This window comes from Trichomycterus rosablanca, chromosome 12, assembly GCF_030014385.1.
Source record: "Trichomycterus rosablanca isolate fTriRos1 chromosome 12, fTriRos1.hap1, whole genome shotgun sequence".
NCBI classification, from domain to species: Eukaryota; Metazoa; Chordata; class Actinopteri; order Siluriformes; family Trichomycteridae; genus Trichomycterus; species Trichomycterus rosablanca.
The window spans coordinates 1,066,101-1,086,370 of NC_085999.1; the positions used below are offsets into that span (position 1 = coordinate 1,066,101).

Consider the following 20,270-nt stretch of genomic DNA (forward strand, 5'->3'; position numbering starts at 1 on the left):
AATGAGTTGGCACAAATTCCTACAGACACATTAAAAATATAATTGGGGGGGGGGGGGGGGGGGGTGTAAAGCCACAAGAGGTTTGTGTGTTTGGTTCGAATCTCAGCAGTGCTGTCAGCCGGTCGGGCACCTTTTCTTTCTCTCTCGTTCTTTATCTAGTGATCTATAGGGTGAATAATACGGCATCATGAAAACGAATCTCAGCTGTGCTACCGGTCAGCTTGGCACGCCCTAGTGGGCACGATCGTACCAAAATACAGGATCTCAGGCCCTAAACCGAAGCGTTTCGATGTTGACGTGCTGAACCTGGGTTTGTTTGGTGTGTTTAAAGCTCAAGCCGTCGGTCCGACTCGTGTTTTGGTTGCTGCGTCTGTTCTGGATGCTTCACACGACGTCAGAATCCGTCTTCCTCTTATTATCCTCCAAACAATGACCCCAAAAAGGGAGTTTGTTTTCCAGCTCTTCAGAACTAACAGTTTATAAACAGGATTCATTAAATAAAGCAGCGTATTGTTGAGCAGGAAGCATGTGTCGTCCACGTTGGCAGTGATATTGAAGTATAGCGTACGATCCTCTAGACACCAGAGAGCGTCACTTTTTCCAGCTGATATATCAGAACCCCCCTCGCGCCCCCCCAGTGTTTCCTGAAAGGCTATGAAAACAGGATAGAGACTCGACTCCGCCCAGGTCAGGGGTCACACATGTTTTACTGTGCCGTGTACTTTCACTTCCTTTTACAGCAGGACGGCGGGAGCCTGGATGAGTTTTATGAGTGTCACGAGATGAATGAGGAGGCTGACTGACACCCCCTACAGGCTCCTCCCTTTAAAACAATTTTTATAATGAAAACAGCTTTTTTATGTAGAACTGATTTAACACGCCGCACCACAGGGACCAGGACCAGGCTAATATTCTTAACACTCTAATGTTCTGTGCTCAAACATAGCAAGTTTAGACACTCGTGTCGCTACAGACTCTTGGAGAGGTGGTGACATCAAAATATTTCATTTCATTTGTTTATCAAATCCTTTGTCAAATTTTTGTCAAAATAATAATAATAAAAATAATAGCAATAAAAATAATAATAATAATAACAACAATAATAATAATAATATAATAGTAATAAAATAATAATAATAATAATAATAATTACAATAATAATAATAATTACAATAATAATAATAAAAACAATAATAATAAAATATTAGTAATCATAATAACAATAATAGCATAATAATAATAATAATAATAAATAAAATAATAACATTAATAATAATAATAATAATAATAAAATAATAATTGTAACAATAATAAATAATAATAATAATTAAAATTATGATAATAAAAACAATAATAATAAAATAATAGTGATAATAATAATAATAAAATAATATAATAATAATAATAAAATAATAATAGTAATAGTAATAATAATAAAATAATAATAAAATAATAATAACAATAACAATAATAATAATAACAATAATAATAATAACAATAATAATAATAATAATGATAATAAGAATAATTAGAACAATAACAACAACAATAATAATAAAATAATAATCACAATGATAATATTACATAATAATATGAATATTAATAGTATTAATATTACATAAGAGCAATAATAATATAATTGTATTAAAAAATAATAATAATGATAATAATAATAACACCAACAGCAATAATAAAATAATAATAATAAAATTATAATAAATTAATTATACAGTATAACAATATTATAATATAATATAATATAATAATGGCAATAATAATAATAAAATAATAATAATAATAGTATTGATAATAATAATAATACAATACATTACAACAACAATTATAATAATTATTGTTTTATTATTATTATTTTTGTATAGTAATGCTAATATGACTTCAAAAATAAAATTATAATGACAACAATAACAGTAATAATAAAATCTGACCCACTGCGACCCTGACCAGGATAAAGCAGTGGTAAAACAGTCGAATGAATGAATGAATGAGTTGTCACAAATTCTTACAGACACAATAAAAATATCATGGAATGGGGTAAAGCCACGAGAGGTTTGTGTGTTGGGTTTGAATCTCAGCAGTGCTATCAGCCAGTCGGGCACCTGGATAAATAATACGGCATCATGATATCGGAGGACATTTTGACTTTACTAGACTCAGAGGTGTAACAGATAATCAGTGTGATGGAGGTACTAACATCCCTAAACTATTTGGGATCATTTATTCCGTATTGCCCCGCCCCGGTGTGTAACTATATGATGTGTATCTCGGTCCTGGAGTCTTAATTTGTCCCCGTCTCCTTCATCACCCTCTGTCCCTCGTCCACCCCCCCCGACGCTGCAGCAGGAACCCTGGTCGGGATGCTTAAGAGCTGCAGTCGTTACCCTTGAGCACCTCCTGCCGCTCCTCCTCAGGGGGGTTCCTCGTACCGTGGGGAGCGGCGCTCCGTCCATTATGTGATTAGTTCTGCGGATGCTGGACTTGTTGTTGGCACAGCGGCGGTGGCGGCGGTGAATCTGTATAAAGGCGTTTGGATCGCTGGGCGTGGGAGGGCATGGCGGGTTTACGCTGGTGCTTTGCTTTGCTCTCCAACTGGTGGAAGTTTATTTTCTTCTGTTTCTTCCCTCTGACGGCGTCCAAAAACCAGACGGTAAGTCAGGAGACGTTACTGAGGTGCTTCAATGTTAGACAGTTTAAAGGAAGAAAACTCTCAAACGGTTCCAATAATAAATACATAAATAATAATAATATAATTTGTGCAAGTGGTTCAGTTTACAGGTTACAGATGTATAAGATGTAGTATTAGACAGATGTATTTATTTATTTATTCATTTATTGAATTGTTTATTTTTTATGTATTCATTTATTCATTAACTCATTTGTTTATTTACTTATTTTTTATTTATTTATTTTTTCATTTATTCATTTAATTCCTTATTTATTTATTCCTTTATTTATTTACTTATTTTTTTATTTTTCTATTTTTTTAATTTATTTATTCATTTACATATTTACTATTTTTAATTTTTTTTATTTATTCATTTATTTACTTGTTTATTAATATACTTATTTATTTATGTACTTATTTTTTATTTTTTTATTTCAGTTATTTATTTACTTATTTAATAATTTTTATTTACTTATTTATTTATTTACTTTTTAAATTTATTTATTTTTTCATTTATGTATTTACTTCTTTACTCATGTATTTATTTATTTATTTATTTTTTATTTGCTTATTTATTCATCAACTCATTAATTAATTTATTTACTTATTTATGTATTTACTTATTTATGTATTTATTTATTTTTATATATTCATTTATTAATTCATTTATTTACTTATTTTTATATATTTACTTATTTATCTTTTATTTTTTATTTACTTATTTATTCACTTATTTTTATTTATTCATTTATTTATTTACCTATTTATTTATTTACTTATTTTTACTTATTTTTTCATTTATTTACCTATTTATTTATTCACTTATTTTTATTTATTTATTTATTTATTCATTTAATTAATTAATTTATTTACTTATCATAACCTGTTTCTAAGTGTCGTAAGAAAAAACAACGACGTTACAGATTGGTAAATGCTTTACCGTCCCCTGTATAAAACTGAACTGGAGATGGTACGAGGGTCACGTCAGCACGCAGATAAACGCCGGCTGGATCGAGTGTGATTTGTAAGCGTGTGGATTTGCATGTGAGGATGATGTGTAGGAGATAAGATCAGCCAATCAGACGGATTTATGAGTGTTCGTACAATAAAGAAGGAAATGATCCTCCACAGAGATTAGCATCAGATCATTTAGTTTTTGGACCCACCAAACGAGGCCTGGAATCATCCTGCTGACATAAACACGGAGCTTCCAGATACAGACGTCACTCTTACACTGATCAGGCATAACATTAAAACCACCTCCTCGTTTCTACACTCACTGTCCATTTTATCAGCTCCACTTACCATATAGAAGCACTTTGTAGTTCTACAATTACTGACTGTAGTCCATCTGTTTCTCCGCATGCTTTGTTACTCCCTTTCATGCTGTTCTTCAATGGTCAGGACCCCCACAGGACCACCACAGGACCACTCCCACAACCCTCCTGTTTCTATCTGGGTTTGGGACCTGCACTGAGAGCACACTGACAAGTGCACCTACCAATGACTGGGCTGTTTAATTTTGACATGTGTGCAGTACTGACCGCTTCTTTTCACCTGCACCGGACGGGTTCATATGGAGATTTTAATGGTTGTGCTGGATTTTGATGGTTGTGCTGGATTTTGTTCTGGATTTTGATGGTTGTGCTGGATTTTGTGCTGGATTTTGATGGTTGTGCAGGATTTTGATGGTTGTGCTGGATTTTGTTCTGGATTTTGATGGTTGTGCTGGATTTTGTTCTGGATTTTGATGGTTGTGCTGGATTTTGTTCTGGATTTTGATGGTTGTGCTGGATTTTGTTCTGGATTTTGATGGTTGTGCTGGATTTTGTTCTGGATTTTGATGGTTGTGCTGGATTTTGTTCTGGATTTTGATGGTTGTGCTGGATTTTGTGCTGGATTTTGATGGTTGTGCTGGATTTTGATGGTTGTGCTGGATTTTGTGCTGGATTTTGATGGTTGTGCTGGATTTTGTTCTGGATTTTGATGGTTGTGCTGGATTTTGATGGTTGTGCTGGATTTTGTGCTGGATTTTGATGGTTGTGCTGGATTTTGTTCTGGATTTTGATGGTTGTGCAGGATTTTGATGGTTGTGCTGGATTTTGTGCTGGATTTTGATGGTTGTGCTGGATTTTGTGCTGGATTTTGATGGTTGTGCTGGATTTTGTTCTGGATTTTGATGGCTGTGCTGGATTTTGTTCTGGATTTTGATGGCTGTGCTGGATTTTGTTCTGGATTTTGATGGCTGTGCTGTATTTTGTTCTGGATATTGTGCTGGATTTTGCCGGGTTTGGATTGGTACTGGGTTTCCTTTACATGACCGGTGCTGAGGTTTGAATCGGCGCTGATGTGCGATCAGTTCTGCTGAACTCGTGCTGGATTTGATTAGCGCTGGTTATTACAGTCAGAGCCGCCGGGTTTCCGGCACAGACCGTTTCACTCCGGCGTGAAGCCTAGAGCCTGATTTCTCTCTGTCACTGCACATTACATCTTCACTTCACCTTTCTGTGTGTGTGTGTGCCGCCCGTCTCACTGTTGCTAGGTTTTGATCTTATGTGATTGTTTTTGGGGTAAGAAAGGTATGAAGTCAGACAGGGACATCATGACGTCATTTTTAGGTCGGATGCTCGTCCCACAGTTAACATAAAACGGTTTTAATTCCATTTGTCTTGTACATTTGTGCTTTTAGATTAATACCGCCGTCCCTTCAATTTTCTTCCCAGTTTAGTTGTATCCAATTCCCAATTTTCCCAATTTAGACTTCCACTCCTGATCGAGGAGGGTCGTGACTAACACACACCCCCTCCCACACGTGTGCAGCACCGACCACTTCTTTTTTCCTGCACCTGGCATGTTCATATGGAGATACGTATCGTGCATGGAGAGTCACGCACAGATCTCCATTATCTCCCATCTCCGTGCAGTGCCATCGATCATGGAAGGGCTGAAGACGTGATGAGGATGGCCGAGGCCCTGCGATGGGTTGTGTGTTCTGTCCGGGGGGGGGTGTTACTTCAGAGCGCCCAGTGATTCCGAGGACCTGCTGCGACCCTAAACAGTGCTAAATCTATAAAAATAAAATGAAATGATAGAACTGAAGCACAATATACATTAGTTTTATTTATCTGGCAAGTATCAGGCAAACTTGACAGATTAATGATCCTAAGGGCGCGTTTACATGAGAAGCGGCAAACTCGCTTATGCCCCGGCTGTGCTGCTGTTATTCTTATGGGGTGTGGCCATGCCGCACTTTTGCTGTGTTGTGCTTATCCTACTGGGCCGCTCAGGTGGCGCAGCTGTAAAATACACTAGCACACCAGAGTTGGGTTTTCGAATACATCGCATCGAATCTCAGCTCTGCCACCTGGCTGGGCTGGGCGGCTACATGAACATCGACTGGCTGTTGTTCATAAGGTTAGGGGTAAAAAGTCGGATCGTGGGTCCTCATAACTGGTGCAATTACGACCCCTGCTGGCTGATTGATGGCGTCTGCACAGGGCTGAGGAATAGTGCTGATCAGGGTGGGTCTCTCCATGCACAGTGTTGATCGGTATATATGAACTTGACTCGTGCAGATGAAAAATGCAGTCTGAACTGAGCACGTGTCGGAGGGGGCGTGTGTCAGTTGAGAGGTGTCCTCAGTCAACGGTGGAAGGTTGAATCAGTGGAGGATGTAATAGGTGTAATTGGACACGACTAGATTAGGGGAGAAAATTGGGAGAGAAAAAAAACGCTCCTACTGAGGCGCCTTAATTCTGAGTGATAATCTGACTGAATAATGAGGGAGCGTCTCAATAGTCCGGCATCTAAAGTTCGGTCAGTTAGGACCCTTGGTTACCGAAGCGCTCGTTCTGCCTCTCACCGGCTGCCAGTTCAGGGTTGACGAATAGAGTTCCTTATGAAGTCATTCCCGTTTTACAGCCTGTCGGGGTCTTTTGATGGGGGGCTAACGGACCTAAAAACAATAGCGGGGCTGCAGAAGTGATTCACGAGTCCTCGGGCGGACACTCGAGACTCGAGGGCTCCGGGTCCGAGCAGGGACGGAGACGGAGAAGTTCAGGACAAACGTGAGCGAGCGTGCTTTGAGAAAAGCCCCGAATGGATTGGGGGAGGTAAGGGATGGAGGCGAGGAGAGGAGAGGCGATGTGAGAGGGGGGCAGTGAATGAAAATGAGAATGGACAGAGAGGGAGAGAGAAGAAAGCTGGAGAGGGAACGAGGAGGACCGAGGAGGGGCTATGAGGGGAATACAGGGAGGGGAGAGATAAATAAAGGGCCACATGCAAGTCACCTCCCCCTTGCTCCTGTGGAGCTGAGCTGCCTGACCCAAAAAGCTTTGTGAGTCTCAGAGAAGAGGGTAAGAGAGAGGGGTAAGAGAGAGGGGTAAGAGAGGGAGCGAGGGAGGGAAGAAGAAAGTTCTCGGATCGAATAAGAAAGTCAGACGGAGGGATGAAAGAGGAGACGGAGCGAGAGGAGCTGCACCGGAGGTTCATCTGAGCTCTTCTAGGTGTGTCATGGATTTCTCCAGCGCTTTTTCAGCGGCGTACGGATTAGCCCGGGATTGTGCAGCCGGGACTGCGGAATAGTCCGGAATCCTGCTCCTGTGTCTGTGGAATAGTCCGGAATCCTGCTCCTGTATCTGTGGAATAGTCCGGAATCCTGCTCCGGAATCTGTGGAAAAATCTTGAAAAATTCTGCGTCGGTCCGGAGGAGCGAGTTTGGAATCCAGTGCTGGTCCGGCGTAGTCGGCGTGACCTCATGATGCCATCCGTGTCCCTCAGCCTGCCGGCGGCTCTGGCCGGACGCTCTCGTACCTGGGTCTGCCTGTCCTGCATGTTCTGGGTAAGATACGGGATGGTTGTGGGGATGGAAGTTGAGATCGGTCCTCTTTGCAGGGGGGATGCTTTCTTAATTCTGCACAGAGTGGGTTTGGATGTTTTGGAGTTGCTCTCCACCTCAAAAATGAGCAGAAATTACTTTTAATTTGTTTGTGTGAATGCAGGTTGTGCAAGTTTTTGGTTTTCGATCATCATAAAGAGCAGATTTCATGAATATGTGGACGTTTGGAAGACGTCAGGATGTTTTGCCAGACGTCCTTTGAGTCGTTAAGATGTTTGTGGACATTAGTTCTCTTCATCCTTTATTTAAATAGTAAATTAATATTTTGGAATTATGACCAACTTTCCCTGTAATGCACTAAAAAGTTGTGACAGTGGCAAAGTTGATAGAATATTCAAGTTCCAGCGTTCCACAGTGAGCAGGTGAGTTGGTACCAGGTGAGGGAATCATGATCAGTCTGCATAAGCAATAATGTCTCATGGCTCACCACTGTGTTCCAAACTTCATCAGAGAATCAATCAGTCCAAAAAGAGCATTTCTCACTGCAAGACTGTCTACTGTACATGATATTGTGGAAAGATTCAGGGAATCTGGAGAGAGCTCAGTCTGTGTAGGGCAAGAACAGAAACCGCTGTTGGTATGAGGAGGCATCAGTGCCCACAGCTAAGCCGTATTTTGGAATTTTAGAGAGACTCGTGCTGCCATAAAGATGATCCTTTTCCCAGGAAGGCTTAGGAACGCTGATGGAACACGGGGGAACACAGGGGGGAACACAGGGGGGAACACGCCCCCGTTCGGACTTTTTTGGAGCATCCTTTTCATGCAGGCAGCAAATTCTAAACCTGTTTCTGTTTACAAACTATAATGAAGTTGATCAGTAAAACACTGGAAATCAAGTAAAGATTGAAGAGAATGAAACACTTCACACATTCACATTCTTCTCTTTACTGACTTTTACTGAACTTCCCAACTTTTCTGGAAACAGGGTTTATACAAAAGGTGTCAAATTTAATAAACCCAGCGTTGCCAGATTTGTTCATTTCAAAACCAGACATGTGGGGAGGTCCTTCAGATGTTAAAATATGGCAGCATTTGTGTGGCTGGGCACTGATTGATCAGTCAGTGTTGAGTGGGGCTGAGGTCTTATTCTGGAACGGTAAAGGACCTTCCCTAAACTGTTGCTGCAAAGTTGGAAGCATGACTTTTTTTTATATGTTTCACCTTGTATCGACTATTGTGGCTGAAACGCATGAACTCAAAGAATCAAAGGGGCGTCCTAATACTTTTTCCCCTAGATAGTGCATTTTAGGTAAAGCTGCTCTTCCCCCTGGCTGCCTCTCTTTGGTCAGTTGCTTTGGCCTGACGGGGCACGTTGACCCCCCCTGACCTCCGCTCATTAATTAGCGTTCTCCTTTTGAGACCTGACGACAGGAGAGTCTGAACTCTCATCCAAAGCTCAGTGTTCAGTCACTGATTGAGTGGATTAAGAAGCAGAGCGTCATCTGTCTCTGTGGGGTTCTGATCGAGGGTTTGGACCCCCAGCGTCCAGCGGGGCTCAAACCTACCTAACAGGATGACCGGGGTACAGCAGGCACAATCAACCACTAGTCTGCTGTGCGGGAAAAGACGGGACTAAAGCCAGAGGCGCCTGTACAGAAGTGGAGGAACGTGGAGATCAGCTTGTGACTCTCCATGCGGGCGAATAAGAAGGGGTCGGTGGAGGGAGGGCGTGTCAGGAGAATATACTTTCCTTGTACACCATCGGGGTCTCCGGCGGCGAAAGAGGAACTGGCTATGACTAAACTGGCAAGGAGAGCCTTGGTCAGGAAGATCAAAGGAAGTCTTAAGCAGAGATGGAAGAACCTGTTAGACAGACAACCATCTCTGTAGCACTCACACATCAGGCCTTTATGGAGCTCGCTTTGTGCACAGAAACTGGAAAGGTCCTTCCCTAAACTGTTGCTGCAAAGTCTAAAGCTTCCCTTTATATGATTGATTTATTACACCTGTTAGTAACTGTTGTGGCTAAGACACATGAATTCATTAATTCGAAGGAGCGTCCCAATGCTTTTAGAGTGAAAACACATGTGGCTCATGCACATGGAGGTGGGGAACGTGATTTGTTGATGATATCTGGAACAGTGGGGACTGACGGGCGTATCGCTGCACAAATTAAATTAAAATCCCCCGTCTGCAGTTCAGCTGTGACTCTGAATTCCTCGGAGAGCGGGCGCTACTTAAAGACCGGCTTTTTTGGCGCTCCGTCTAACAGATATTGACCCGCCTGTCAAAAGTGCCACAGAACTTAACAGGTCGATCAATATCCATTAACTCGTCCGGATCGATACCGGACACACGTGCAGGTCCGGCGTGGTTTAGTCCTCCTGCACAGAGGTCAGCATGTGGTGCCCCGATGCCAAGGTCGAGCCTCATTTAATAAAATGAATAAAGTAATTAAGGGGTGAAGTTTGGGGTCTCACGTATCAGATTGAATCGTTTCACTGTTTTTTACATGATAAATTCCCACAGGCACACTCCGAAATTTTGTGGAAAGCCTTCCCAAAAGAGTAAAGGCTGTCACTACCTTAAAATTAAAGTGGTTGTGGTGCCACCTTAATAATGCCCGTGGTTTTAGAACAAGCCGTCCATTATAAGGTGTCCGGATACTTTAATCCATATAGTGTTCAGATTCTACACAGTGGGTTCCATAATTCATTCCCCCTTGATTACATTAAAGCCTCGTGCTCTGGCGGGTGATTTATGTTGGTAGCCCCGGTCCACGCTACCACCACGCCACGGTTCACCGCTCACCGTAGACCCTGCCGCTACCCGGCTAACGTAACCCATTCTCTAATTAGCCCACGTCTGCACCACTTTCTCTCCTTTCTTCTCGGAACCGTTGTACCCGCTCTTTTGTCCTGCCTGACGAGGTGGCATAGACAAGATGTTGGCTGGTGCCCCTTTCGGTATTCATTCATTCATCGGTCATGTGTTAATACGCCCACACAGACACGTATAAATACAGTATAAATAATATATCCACATTAATAACGTATCGCACAAAATACTTGATTAATGCTATATTGAATAAATTAGTTAATTAGACTTTCATTTATTCTGGGTCTGATTCACTGGGCAAAAGGCAGGAAACACCCTGGACAGGTCGCCAGTACATCACAGGGCACACACACACACACACACACTTAGGTGGACTGTAGTATACCCAATTAACTTGGCTGCAGGTCTTTGTACTGCGGGAGGAAACTGGAGCGTCCGAAGGAAACCCAAACAGACACGGGGAGAACATGCAAACTCCACACAGAAAGGACCCGGACTGCTCTATCTGGGATTCGAACCCAGGACCTTCTTGCTGTGAGGCGACAGTGCTACCCACCAAGCCACTTTGTTGCTTATATATACAATGTATCACAAAAGTGAGTACACCCCTCACATTTCTGCAAATATTTCATTATATCTTTTCATGGGACAACACTATAGAAATAAAACTTGGATATAACTTAGAGTAGTCAGTGTACAGCTTGTACAGCAGTGTAGATTTACTGTCTTCTGAAAATAACTCAACACACAGCCATTAATGTCTAAATAGCTGCAACATAAGTGAGTACACCCCACAGTGAACATTGTGCCCAAAGTGTCAATATTTTGTGTGACCACCATTATTATCCAGCACTGCCTTAACCCTCCTGGGCATGGAATTCACCAGAGCTGCACAGGTTGCTACTGGAATCCTCTTCCACTCCTCCATGATGACATCACGGAGCTGGTGGATGTTAGACACCTTGAACTCCTCCACCTTCCACTTGAGGATGCGCAGTTTTCGAAGGGAGGGGATCATGCTCTGTTTCAGAATGTCACAGTACATGTTGGAATTCATGTTTCCCTCAATGAACTGCAGCTCCCCAGTGCCAGCAACACTCATGCAGCCCAAGACTATGATGCTACCACCACCATGCTTGACTGTAGGCAAGATACAGTTGTCTTGGTACTTCTCACCAGGGCGCCGCCACACATGCTGGACACCATCTGAGCCAAACAAGTTTATCTTGGTCTCGTCAGACCACAGGGCGTTCCAGTAATCCATGTTCTTGGACTGCTTGTCTTCAGCAAACTGTTTGCGGGCTTTCTTGTGCGTCAGCTTCCTTCTGGGATGACGACCATGCAGACCGAGTTGATGCAGTGTGCGGCGTATGGTCTGAGCACTGACAGGCTGACCTCCCACGTCTTCAACCTCTGCAGCAATGCTGGCAGCACTCGTGTGTCTATTTTTTAAAGCCAACCTCTGGATATGACGCCGAACACGTGGACTCGACTTCTTTGGTCGACCCTGGCGAAGCCTGTTCCGAGTGGAACCTGTCCTGGAAAACCGCTGTATGACCTTGGCCACCATGCTGTAGCTCAGTTTCAGGGTGTTAGCAATCTTCTTATAGCCCAGGCCATCTTTGTGGAGAGCAACAATTCTATTTCTCACATCCAGTGGCCAGTATGAGAGAATTGTACCCAAAATACCAAATTTAACAGCCCTGCTCCCCATTTACACCTGGGACCTTGACACATGACACCAGGGAGGGACAACGACACATTTGGGCACAATTTGGACATGTTCACTGTGGGGTGTACTCACTTATGTTGCAGCTATTTAGACATTAATGGCTGTGTGTTGAGTTATTTTCAGGAGACAGTAAATCTACACTGCTGTACAAGCTGTACACTGACTACTCTAAGTTATATCCAAGTTTCATGTCTATAGTGTTGTCCCATGAAAAGATATAATGAAATATTTGCAGAAATGTGAGGGGTGTACTCACTTTTGTGATACACTGTACATACATATATATATATATATATATATATATATTGTCTTTCACACGATAAATTCCCACTGTCCCTTATATAACATATAGTCTGATATACAGGGGTTGGACAAAATAACTGAAACCTGGTTTTAGACCAGAATAATTTATTAGTATGGTGTAGGGCCTCCTTTTGCGGCCAATACAGCGTCAATTCGTCTTGGAAATGACATATACAAGTCCTGCACAGTGGTCAAAGGGATTTTAAGCCATTCTTCTTGCAGGATAGTGGCCAGGTCACTACGTGATGCTGGTGGAGGAAAACGTTTCCTGACTCGCTTCTCCAAAACACCCCAAAGTGGCTCAATAATATTTAGATCTGGTGACTGTGCAGGCCATGGGAGATGTTCAACTTCACTTTCATGTTCATCAAACCAATCTTTCACCAGTCTTGCTGTGTGTATTGGTGCATTGTCATCCTGATACACGGCACCGCCTTCAGGATACAATGTTTGAACCATTGGATGCACATGGTCCTCCAGAATGGTTCGGTAGTCCTTGGCAGTGACGCGCCCATCTAGCACAAGTATTGGGCCAAGGGAATGCCATGATATGGCAGCCCAAACCATCACTGATCCACCCCCATGCTTCACTCTGGGCATGCAACAGTCTGGGTGGTACGCTTCTTTGGGGCTTCTCCACACCGTAAGTTTCCCGGATGTGGGGAAAACAGTAAAGGTGGACTCATCAGAGAACAATACATGTTTCACATTGTCCACAGCCCAAGATTTGCGCTCCTTGCACCATTGAAATCGACGTTTGGCATTGGCACGAGTGACCAAAGGTTTGGCTATAGCAGCCCGGCCGTGTATATTGACCCTGTGGAGCTCCCGGCGGACAGTTCTGGTGGAAACAGGAGAGTCGAGGTGCACATTTAATTCTGCCGTGATTTGGGCAGCCGTGGTTTTATGTTTTTTGGATACAATCCGGGTTAGCACCCGAACATCCCTTTCAGACAGCTTCCTCTTGCGTCCACAGTTAATCCTGTTGGATGTGGTTTGTCCTTCTTGGTGGTATGCTGACATTAACCTGGATACCGTGGCTCTTGATACATCACAAAGACTTGCTGTCTTGGTCACAGATGTGCCAGCAAGACGTGCACCAACAATTTGTCCTCTTTTGAACTCTGGTATGTCACCCATAATGTTGTGTGCATTGCAATATTTTGAGCAAAACTGTGCTCTTACCCTGCTAATTGAACCTTCACACTCTGCTCTTACTGGTGCAATGTGCAATTAATGAAGATTGGCCACCAGACTGGTCCAATTTAGCCATGAAACCTCCCACACTAAAATGACAGGTGTTTCAGTTATTTTGTCCAACCCCTGTATATATATATATATATAGGAGGGGGCGACCCAAACCCTCTGGCGCCCAGTGAAGAGAAAACACAGGTCCTGGTTGGCATGTGCCCCTGTTGTTTTGTGTTATTTCTGCGATTCAGATACTCTGTTATACGCTACATGGTCAAAAGTATTTGGACACCTGACCGTGAGCTTGTTGGACGTCCCATTTCCAAAACAAATGTATATTAAAATAGAATTTCCTCCCACAGTCCAAAGACGAGCAGGCAGATTAACTGGAGATACTAAAGTCCACCTAGGTGTGTGTGTGAGTGTGTGTGTGTGCCCTGTGATGGACTGGCGACCTGTCCGGGTGTTTCCTGTCTTTCACCCGGTGAATCAGACCCACCGTGACCCTGACCAGGATGAAGTGGTAGTTAAACAGACAATGAGTTAAAGAATATTAAAAATCGAGGTGCCCGAGCGCCAGGCTCATGGATGAATGGCGGCCCCGGTCTTGGCTCTGTGCTTTCGGTTTGGCAGCGCTTGGCTCTGCTGGCCATCTCATGATGGGAAAACCAGTCTGGGAACATGAGCGGCACCTCCGTCTCCAGAACGGATCCCAGACTCACAGCCCGTTTGGAGGCGGTTGGGAGGGTAGAGGAGGCATCTGCGTTCCTTCTGAGCAGCTACTGTCCATCATCAGAGGTTCAGTCCAGTCTTGGCAGTGGTTTCAGGAGAGCGTTATGGGATCTGTGGTTGTGCACCGTGTGGTTTCCATTATTTCGGGATCTTGGGGTAAATGGGGGGGGGGGGGGGGGGGGTATTACTCTCTGCTGCTTTTTTATTCTCTCTCTGTCGGGGGCGTCGTTTACTGTCGTCTTTAGTAGTGAATTATACGCCAAATGTTGTCAGTCTGAGCAAACCGGCTTTTAAAATCAACAATCTGACAGTCATCGTCACAGTGGGTTTTAAAAAATTCTGTTCTGTGTAAGGAAACGTGCTTCGTTTTTATTATCCAGAAAAATAATAATAAACACGCTGTATTAAACATGAAATATTCCTAAAAACACACAGCAGCAGGAACAAAATCTGGACTTATTTCCAGAACACAGACCTTCACTGTCCGGAATAAAGACGACATGTTTTTAATTCCTGATTAGATTCTTTAAATGTACCTGTTAAAAAATAAAAGCTTACGGACTTTTACTTCTAAAAAAGATTATTTAAATATACCAGTTAAAAATTGAATTTTCTAGAATTCCAATTCCAAAAAATATTAAATATTTAAATGTGCCCATTTAAAATTAAACATACAATAGAATTTAATATTCCAGAATTCTAATTCCAGAGTAGATTATTTAAATGTACCTGTTGATGTTTTGGATATGATTCCAAAATAGAATTGCAAAATAGATGGTATTTAAAATAGAAGATTCAAGAATTCTAATATCAGAATAGATTCTTTAAACGTACTTGTTCAAAATCAAAGCTTTTGGAATTCCAGTTCCTGAATCGAATTTGTCAATGTTACAATTTAGATCTAGATTTAGGGATTCTAATTCCAGAATTGATTCTTAATAGAAGATTCCAGAATTTCAATTCCAGAATAAATTTGTACACGTACCTGTTAAAAAAGGAAAAATCTCGGATTTACAATTTCAGTAAAGATTCTTTTAATGTAAGATTCCGGAATTCCAGTTTCAGAATAGATTTTTTAAATGTATTTGTGTAACAGAAGATTCCAGAATTCTAATTTCAAAATGAACTCTTTAATTCCAGATTTACAGTTCCAGAATAGATTGTTTACATGTTCCTGTTCAATTGTAGGATTCTGGAAATCCAGTTCCAGAATAAATTCTTTAAAATGGAAGATTCCAGAATTCCAAGGCGGCGTAATTTATAAATCTGATCACAAAGCGCCCTCGGGTTTTCTGAACTAGAATTCTGATTCTAGAATAGACAACGTGGATAAAATAAAATGGATCAATTCTACACTTACAAATATTAAAGATTCCAGGTTTGTGATTCCAGAACCGTCCGAACAGGCGGTCTAATCGTTCACAGTTCTGAACAAAGACTCGGATTCTATAAGTGGATAAAGATTCTGGTTCCAGAATGGAATGCCCATGTGTTTCTGGACGTTCCAGAACTTAAACACTCACTTTTAAGTTAAAGACGTTGCTTGGAAGCAGACGTGCCCACATCTGATGCCACTTTGTGTCATAATTCAGAGCATTTTGGGGGGTGAAACTCCAGCCCTCTGCGTTATTCAGGAATGTACGAGGGTCCTGAAGCCTGATTCTAATTACGCTCTGAAGCTCTGAGGTATGAGGACTGATGCTCAGCGTTTGATTGGCTGAGTGGAGGTTTTGTAAGTCTATGGACAGATTTGGGACGGTGGTAGTTCTAGTGGATGGAGCTGTGGGTTACTAACTAGAAGGTTGTGGGTTTGAATCCTGGCCACTGTTGGTCCCTTGAGCAAGGACCTTAAACCTCTCAGCTGGGAAACAAGTCAGGCGTTTATATACAAATAAAGTTGTTCCATCCGCTCTACATTAAAATGCAATATTCCAGAATTCCAATTCCAGAACAGATTCTTTATATGTACATCTAAAAAATAGAAGGTTCTGGAATTCCTGTTCATTTTTTGTCGATATGAAGATTCCAGAATTCCAGTTCTAGAATAGATTCCCTAATGTACTTCTTCAAAATAAAAGATTCCAGAATTCCAATTTCAGAATAATTTTTTTACATTTACCTTTTTAAAAAAAAAAAGAAAGATTCCGGATTCACAGTTCTAGTACAAAAAAAAAATACAATGTACCTTGTTTAAAATTTAGGATTGCAGAATTCCATTTCTGTGATAGATTTTTTAAATAGAGATTCCAGTTCCCAAAATAGATGGTTTAAATGTACCTCTTGATATGAAGATTCCAGAATTCCAGTTCCAAAAATAGTGTTTACAGTTCCAGTAAAGATTCTTTCAATGTACCATGTTAAAATTTTAGGATTTCAGAATTCCAGTTCTAGTATAGATTCTTTAAAATGAATGATTCCAGAATTCCAATTCCAGAAATAGATAGTTTAAATGTACCTGTTAAAAATAGAAGATCCCAGAATTAAAGGACCCAGGGATTCCAATTCCAGAATTAATTCAGTTTAGAATTCCAGTTCTAGAACAGGATTTTTAAATGTACCTGCTAATTTGAAAATTCTAGAATTGCAATTCCAAAAAATACATGGTTTAAATGTACCTGTTTAAAATGAAAGATTCCAGAATTACAATTTCAGAATAGTTTTTTTAAATGTACCTGTTAAAAATAAAAGATTCAGAGATTCCAATTCCAGAATAGATTATTTATATGTACCTGTAAAATGGATTCCAGTTCTAGAATAGATTCTTTAAAATGGACAATTCCAGAACTCCAATTCCAGAATTCCAGTTCCAAAAATAAATGGTTTAAATTTACTTATTGAAAATAGAAGATTCCAGAATACTAATTCTAGAATAGGATTTGTAAATATACCTGTTAAAAATAAAAGATTTAGGGATTCAAATTCCAGAACAATTTCTTTACATGCAAGATTCCGGATTCACGATTCCAGTAAAGATTCTTTCAATGTTTAAAATGGAAGATTCCAGAATACAAATTTCAGAATAGATTCTTCTAATAGAATATTCCAGAATTGATTCTTTAATGTTCTTGTTCAAAATGAAAGATTCCAGAATACCAGTTTTAAGATTGATTCTTTGAAATGGACGTTTCCAGAATTCCAATTCCAGAAAAGATTCTTTGTATGTACTTGTTTAAAATAGAAGATTCCAGAATTCCACTTCCAGAATTGATTATTTCCGTGTATTGATATTTAAAATTCTAATTCCAGAATAAAGATGGAACACGCGTGTTCTCGGTAAGATAGGCGCTCGTTTTTTTAATGCCGCGTTCAGACCCCGAGTGTCCAAGAATTCTTCGGAGAGATGACCTGTAGGATCATTCATAGGATGAAAGAATTCCCGAAACCTGGTTGTAATTAAGTTTCGAAACTATGGGGGTGCCTGGGCCCCAAGTGGGACCTCCTATACGGTCTGAGGGAGGAGCGAGGCCCCCCATAGGAGCTCCCTTTGTTCTTCCAGTGCACTGATTTGGTCCAAGGAGCAAATTCTGCTCATAGAGGCTCATCGAAGGGTTAAATCTGCTCCTCTTTGGGATTTTGGGTATCGCCTCGTCACGTCCATATGCGGTTGATTAGACAATGTATGGGCGCCGTAGATATACGTAGGGTTATGTACAGTGTATCACAAAAGTGAGTACACCCCTCACATTTCTGCAAATATTTCATTATATCTTTTCATGGGACAACACTATAGATATGAAACTTGGATATAACTTAGAGTAGTCAGTGTACAGCTTGTATAGCAGTGTAGATTTACTGTCTTCTGAAAATAACTCAACACACAGCCATTAATGTCTAAATAGCTGCAACATAAGTGAGTAGACCCCACAGTGAACATGTCCAAATTGTGCCCAAATGTGTCGTTGTCCCTCCCTGGTGTCATGTGTCAAGGTCCCAGGTGTAAATGGGGAGCAGGGCTGTTAAATTTGGTGTTTTGGGTACAATTCTCTCATACTGGCCACTGGATATTCAACATGGCACCTCATGGCAAAGAACTCTCTGAGGATGTGAGAAATAGAATTGTTGCTCTCCACAAAGATGGCCTGGGCTATAAGAAGATTGCTAACACCCTGAAACTGAGCTACAGCATGGTGGCCAAGGTCATACAGCGGTTTTCCAGGACAGGTTCCACTCGGAACAGGCTTCGCCAGGGTCGACCAAAGAAGTCGAGTCCACGTGTTCGGCGTCATATCCAGAGGTTGGCTTTAAAAAATAGACACATGAGTGCTGCCAGCATTGCTGCAGAGGTTGAAGACGTGGGAGGTCAGCCTGTCAGTGCTCAGACCATACGCCGCACACTGCATCAACTCGGTCTGCATGGTCGTCATCCCAAAAGGAAGCTGTCGCACAAGAAAGCCAGCAAACAGTTTGCTGAAGACAAGCAGTCCAAGAACATGGATTACTGGAATGCCCTGTGGTCTGACGAGACCAAGATAAACTCGTTTGGCTCAGATGGTGTCCAACATGTGTGGCGGCGCCCTGGTGAGAAGTACCAAGACAACTGTATCTTGCCTACAGTCAAGCATGGTGGTGGTAGCATCATGGTCTTGGGCTGCATGAGTGTTGCTGGCACTGGGGAGCTGCGGTTCATTGAGGGAAACATGTATTCCAACATGTACTGTGACATTCTGAAACAGAGCATGATCCCCTCCCTTCGAAAACTGGGCCTCATGGCAGTTTTCCAACAGGATAACGACCCCAAACACAACCTCCAAGATGACAACTGCCTTGCTGAGGAAGCTGAAGGTAAAGGTGATGGACTAAACCCAATTGAGCACCTGTGGTGCATCCTCAAGTGGAAGGTGGAGGAGTTCAAGGTGTCTAACATCCACCAGCTCCGTAATGTCATCATGGAGGAGTGGAAGAGGATTCCAGTAGCAACCTGTGCAGCTCTGGTGAATTCCATGCCCAGGAGGGTTAAGGCAGTGCTGGATAATAATGGTGGTCACACAAAATATTGACACTTTGGGCACAATTTGGACATGTTCACTGTGGGGTGTACTCACTTATGTTGCAGCTATTTAGACATTAATGGCTGTGTGTTGAGTTATTTTCAGAAGACAGTAAATCTACACTGCTATACAAGTTGTACACTGACTACTCTAAGTTATATCCAAGTTTCATGTCTATAGTGTTGTCCCATGAAAAGATATAATAAAATATTTGCAGAAATGTGAGGGGTGTACTCACTTTTGTGATACACTGTATATGTATAGCTGCACTGAGGGATTTAAAGTGTGTCTGTGTGTGGGAATTTGTGTCCAGCATGTGTATGGCTGGGCGCTCATGGATCAGTTGATGTTCCGTTGAGTGGGGCTGAGCTCAGGGCTCTGTGCAGGACGCTGAAGCTTCTCTTCATGTCTGTATAGAGCTCGCTCATACTGGAACAGTAAAGGGCCTTCCCTAAACTGTTGCTGAAAAGTCAGAAGCACATCATCGGTATCACTGATTGTTCTGTTTAGTTATTGGTGAGGAGAGGAAATAAACATCGCAGTAATAAAACGTCACTCTGAGCTCCGACCCGATCTGATGGTTTAAGGTTTGATTATTTTAAGCTTGTGGATCATGGACCCTGGGATTAAGGTAACGGGGTTGTTATGATGTTTTAGGACTGTCGGAGAGTTTGGACCTTGTATGACTCTTAGATACCAGAGGCGCGGGAGTACCTGCCAAATCCCCCTCTGACTGATGAACTGTGAAAGGAGTCGGATTTTTTGGCGAGCATCTAAAGGAGCGAATCATTTCCTCTACAGAGATCCAAACGCACCTCAGATACCCGCGGGAGCTTTTTTAACTAAATGAAAAGCACATGAGCACATGGTCGAGGGTCACATTCCATTTCCATCTCAGGAGAGAGAGCAAATAAAGCTGTTACGAAGCCTTATAACTGTCTTATAACAGGCTGTGTTAGAAAGCAA

The 20,270-nt window shown here is 41.7% G+C and overlaps 1 protein-coding gene across 7 annotated transcripts in view; it reads left to right on the forward strand.

Moving 5' to 3' along the window:
* tns1b (tensin 1b) overlaps positions 1 to 20,270 on the forward strand; it is a 237,564-nt gene that overhangs the window by 49,458 nt on the left and 167,836 nt on the right. For 2 of the 7 annotated variants that reach the window (XM_063006570.1, XM_063006571.1), the window contains exon 1: positions 7,128 to 7,523. The exons of the other annotated variants lie outside the window; for them this stretch is intronic. In XM_063006570.1, coding sequence (XP_062862640.1) covers positions 7,440 to 7,523 — 84 coding nt within the window. In that variant the 5' untranslated portion in view covers positions 7,128 to 7,439. Of the gene's footprint in view, positions 1 to 7,127; positions 7,524 to 20,270 lie in introns of those variants that run through there. 7 annotated transcript variants of the gene reach the window in all.